The 5131-nt window shown below is 42.8% G+C and overlaps 1 protein-coding gene across 1 annotated transcript; it reads left to right on the top strand.

The window, feature by feature from the left end:
* Positions 1-2907: 2907 nt before the first annotated feature.
* Positions 2908-4189, top strand: FIMP1 (fertilization-influencing membrane protein 1). Its single transcript, XM_089480817.1, has 4 exons — positions 2908-3092; positions 3177-3323; positions 3743-3830; positions 4165-4189. The coding sequence occupies exons 1-4, from the start codon at positions 2990-2992 to the stop codon at positions 4187-4189; spliced, it is 363 nt and encodes a 120-aa protein (XP_089336943.1). The 5' UTR covers positions 2908-2989.
* Positions 4190-5131: the final 942 nt, after the last annotated feature.

Here is a 5131-nt window from a genome sequence, read left to right as displayed (position 1 = left end):
GTCTCTTGATTCTTCTCTTGGGTCCCAAGAGGTTTGGAGTGGTCTTTCTTATTTTGTGGGAATACACATAAAAACATTTAAAGGGGGGGGGGGATAATCTTGAATATTGAAGAATCAAGGTTGGAATGGAGGGGCTTACACTGTGATGTCATAGAGATGTGTGGGTGGCCTGGAGTGACCATGGGACATTTATGCTCACTCCAGCTTCTGCATACTTTAACAAGTCTTCTAAAGGTTAGCCTGACTTTCTCTCAGTTTATGACAGGTGAGCACAGTTGCCATATCTAAAAGGGAGAAGAAGCTTGATCCAGGGCAATTAAAACAGCAAAGATTAGGAACCAACAAAGCAGATGAGTAGCAAGTTGATTAGAAATAACTATACAACAAAGGTAAAGTGTGTCTTCAAGTCATTTTTTACTTATGGCGACCCTATCACAGGGTTTTCTGGGACAGAGAGTGTGATTCCCCCACGATCATCCAGTGGGTTTCCATGGCTGAGTGGGAAATTGAGCCCTGATCTCCAGAGTCATAGTCCAGTGCTTAAACCAGTACAGCACACACATAGGCCTAAAATGCTTTAACAATAAAACCCGAACAGCTAAATTTAATAACGCAATATTAAAACATACAAAATGTTAAAAGCTTGAAAGGGACACCAACAATGATAACCATTAACCAGTTAGCTTAGGGTCAAAACATGTCTGGCTTTGTGAATAATAATGTGGAGGAAGAGAGGATTATCTTTTAGAGATTAGTATTGTTAACGAAACTGTATATCATCATTGGTATTCCTTTTAAACTTTTAACATTTTGTAAGTTTTCATTACTTTTCTATTAAAATTCTTTGTTCAGGTATTACTGTTAAATCATATGTTAAGCTTTGTCAGTTCTAAGTGTCTTCCTGGATGCCTCCAACTGCCTATTCAGAATGTCCTCTCAAACTGGATCCCAGCGGCTGCACATATGATACCAAACCTTCCCAACATGCTGAACTACAGCTACCCTCAGCTGCAGCCAATATGGTTGACAGACCTCAGTCATACACATCTGGAGGGTCCCAGGCAGATGAGGCAGAAGCAGGCATAACTCAGTAGAATATCCTTCGAATGCAGAAGATTCTAGTTTCAACCCAGCCTTTTCTGTCAAAGGCTGCTGCCACACTGCAGAATTCATACACTGCTTTGACTGCCATGGCTCCATCCTATGGAATCCTGGGATTTGTACTGCGTTGTGGCACCAGAGCTCTTTGCCAGAGAAGCTAAACATTCCACAAAAGTACAAATCGCAGAATTCCATAGCACTGAAGTTTACTACACACAGCTTTTGAACGGCAATTAGAACCAAAAAAGTAGCTTTGGCAATACGTATCGCATGCTGCCACTACCTCCAATCTGTAGCTGCTGCATTCCCCAAGCACAGTTAGGGCATCCCTTTTCAGACGGGAAACCCATCAATGAGGGTCCAGGTGCGTAATGCATTGCCGGGGCAGTTGCGATATTGGCAGTTGTGTGGTGTCAGTGTCTCCTCTCCCCCATCCCCCCTCACTAATTCCAAATGGCCTAACTGCCACTTTTTAAAAAACATATTACAGTAGCAGAGCTCCACAATTTTGTGTGTGTGTGGGGGGGGGGGGGAATTAAAAAATAGAACAAAAGGCATGCTGGGTAGGACATAGGATAAGGAGGTGAGGTTAAGAGGGAGTCAGAAAGAGGATGCTATGGCAGCAACTGCTCCAGTTGCGTGATTGTGAAGACATGCAATAATGGCTGCTCTGAACCTGTTCTGTATCCATTTTCAAAACTGATGCAATTACTGCAAGAACAGGGCTTCTGTGGTGATGTCCACTCAGCTATGGCAGTTTAAATGGTGTCTAACTGCATTGATTCTGCAGTGTAGATGCAGCAAAAAGCACAGTGCTGAGTAAGAAAGAAATCACTTCTGCAGGATACACAAGCAATTGGCAGTCACGGCAGAGAAAATGGACCTTAAGTTTAACCAACAGCTTATATATCTTGTCTTATTGTCCAAAGGTCTGTGTGTCTATCCCCCAGTTTGAAAAACTAACTTTTGGGGACCACTACTTCCAGGATGCCAGCTGGGGGATATTAGGAGTTCAAGTTGCAAGAAGTAATTTACTCAAGTTGTGGTCTGTGCCATGGTTATGGCCCTAACCCTACCTGCTTTAATTGTTGTGGTTTCCAGTGGGGAAAATTATGGAACACAGTCTCTTTGGAATAGATGGAGCATCAACACAACTGCAGAATGAAGCGATTCCAGTCTTTTACTGATCCAGGTTAAAGCCAGTTGAAAATCGCTTATGCACTATACTATGTAACCGCCATCCTCCATCATTCCACTCCACTCAGAATGTGTTGGACTTCAAATCCTATTACTTACTGCCACTATGAGCCCATTCGTTTGGGATGATGGGAGTTTCAGTCCAACACATCTGGAGTAAGTTTGCAGGTCCAAGGGAGGCTATTTGGTGAGGTGAAGCAATGAACTGTTTTCACAGCAGTAGCAACTGTAGTGGAAACAGTTGGACTGATCAGGTTTGGATAATGTTAAAATTACCCAGCTTTCATCCTCCATACCTACCCTTCAGTGCAGCCTGCATCAAGGAAGACTTTGTCATTTTCTCACCCGTGCAAAGGAATATGGAACAGGGGTTCATGAATCCCTGAAATGGGAGAAAGGTGAGATATAAGTAAATAAAATAATAATAATGACCATTAATTGATGGGGTATGGGGAAAAGAATGCCTATGTTGTGGCTGGGGAATTCTGAGAATTGTAGTTCAACAAAGCAATGCTTCCAAGCTCAGGATGTCTGTAAAGCATTGTTAAAGCTAACCTGCAAGAAAAACTCGCTTTCATTTGAAGATGAAATTCCTGGCAAACTCTTCAAAAATGAAAGTAAAATAAAAGTATTTTGTATTTGTATTCATAACAGGGTTGGGGAAACCCGTGGTTCTGCAGATATCTCTGAAATGCACCTCATCTCACCCCTCACCACTGGCGAGACTGGGGCTGATGGAAAGTGGAATCCAGTTACAGTTGGAGGAGGGAAAGAGCACAGATTCTTCACGTCTGGTATATCATTTTTAAAAATGGTTTCTGAAACACAGGAACACTCACTATTAGTACTTTTTAAAATATTATTTCTTGGGCCTACAGCACCTGCAGAAAGTGTGGGGGATGCTAGCGAAACAGCGGACTCTTCGCCCAGTCGGCCGCTTTGGTTTGATTATCCTGACTCGGACAAAAAGAAGATCCTGGCCATTTACCAGTACATTGGAGAACAACCGGATTTTGTTGCCCCAAGTGAGATTCTTCTCCCACCCCACAGTCCATTAACTTGCACACTTCAGATGCAAACTTCATTCTCCCCTCCCAAAAAAAATTTGTGGAACTTGAGCTCAGTGCACATGCTTTGTATGTCATCCGTGCTGAGCTCAGACTCTGCCATCTCCAGTTAAAGCTGGGGAAAATATTCTTCTTTGGGAATCTTGCATCAGCTAAGACTGAGCAGAGCAGCTAAAGACTAAGCTAGATGGATTGTAGTAATGTAGGACCCTGTAAAAGTCAACTTCTTTTGTAGAACTTGGAAAAATTTATGTCAGACAACAATGCCCAAAATCAACCAACCAGTTTCAAGCTCTGTTCCCATATTTTTGAGCTATTTTGCTCTGCTCCTTACAGTAGGAAAAAAAGTGAGATGGCTTCTCCTCTGTCTCTTACAGGTAACTTTCCCCGCCTGCTGCGCTATATCCTAATAGGATCTGTCATCCTCATCTTGCTCTTCTTCCTCTATCAGATCATCTCAAAACTGTAGGTGACATTCTGCCTCATGTGCAGTACACTACAAGTTATCTCCCCACTACCCCTGTTCATGTTGGAGGGCATTCAGTGGTATAGTGCGTTCCTTCTAGACATCAAACTGAATGGCTTTGGCGGGAATGGTGGCCCTTTTTTAAACAGAGTAAAGCGTACCGCTTCACTTACTTCAAAAACCAGCAAGCCATCTCTGCTGGGTTTGGCAACCCTCCTGGTGAAGCCCCAGTCTTGAATCTCAGAGCCCTAGCCTAATAGTGCTACTGGGGGTAATTATTTATTTCCACCCCATTGATTTTTTATTTAATTCTTCTTCCTCACTTTCTTTCAGGCTCGCAAAGAGATCAATCAGTTAAAGGCTAAAGTATGGGGAAGTCAAATGTCGCTCCAGCCAACCACTTTCTGCTTCTTCCCAATATCATTTTACTTTCATAAAAGACTCAGGATGTGTGTGTTTGTGTACACATGTGTGTGACTCTGATGAACAAAAGAAACCTGAAGGGGAGGTGAAACTGAGAGACATGGTTATGGAGCATTCGAGGGTTTTAACAGCAAGCAAATCTAGTTCAGGAATCTTGCAGGAAGAAGAAGGTGGAAAGCTTAGCTGAGGAAGAGCAATAAATACACGCAATGGCCCTCAGCTGGCATTAGATAATGGCTCCTTTAATATTTTGCAGACCTTGGGTTATTATAAATACACCCCACCCACCCCCTATTTACAGCTGGATCCCTGCCCCTATGGAGTGGGGATTTCTAGGGGAAGAAGAGCAATGGGATTATGTGCTGAACAGGAGGAGGGGTGGCAAGAGCAGGAGGGAGGGAGGGAGGGATGTCTCCCTGCTTGGTTATTGCTAGGTAGGGGAACCATACATATGTTAGAAAAGCATTCTTCTGGTCAAATTTACCAGTGCAAGGGAATATTATTTTAATACATTTTGGGGATATTCTGAATGGGTGACATCTCAGTAATACTGATAATCCCTTGTATTTAGCAGCCTCCAAAAGTTCCACGGTGTTTTCCTTATTGGCCAAGCCTATGAAAATGAATGATGCTACTGACAAAACCTAATAATTCCAATAATCAGATTGCGTGGGAAATTCAAACCCCACACTATTTCTCCTATACCATTTAACAATGGCTAGGATTCTGCAATTCAATAAATAACAGTAGGGGGGGAAATAACACAGCCTTTATCTGTTTCCCCCCTCACTCCATTATATGCAGCTCCCTTTTTTCCAAGTACTGGAATCTCCTCACCATAATTAGCAGGCTTTGCTCTGGGTCATTATTGTAACTC

The sequence above is a fragment of the Sceloporus occidentalis genome, unplaced genomic scaffold (assembly GCF_023333645.1).
Source record: "Sceloporus occidentalis isolate IW3139 unplaced genomic scaffold, rSceOcc1.0.p SCAF_14, whole genome shotgun sequence".
Classification (NCBI taxonomy): Eukaryota; Metazoa; Chordata; class Lepidosauria; order Squamata; family Phrynosomatidae; genus Sceloporus; species Sceloporus occidentalis.
Note: the sequence above shows the minus strand (reverse complement) of the source record. Positions and strands in the feature narration are given on the sequence as shown.

Bases quoted from the DNA above. Each gene is read 5' to 3' on its own strand.
- FIMP1 (XM_089480817.1), top strand. From the start codon at position 2,990: ATGCACCTCATCTCACCCCTCACCACTGGCGAGACTGGGGCTGATGGA. The intron at 3,324-3,742 runs GTGAGATTCTTC...TGTCTCTTACAG, and splicing joins ACCGGATTTTGTTGCCCCAA to GTAACTTTCCCCGCCTGCTG. The intron at 3,831-4,164 runs GTAGGTGACATT...ACTTTCTTTCAG, and splicing joins TATCAGATCATCTCAAAACT to GCTCGCAAAGAGATCAATCA.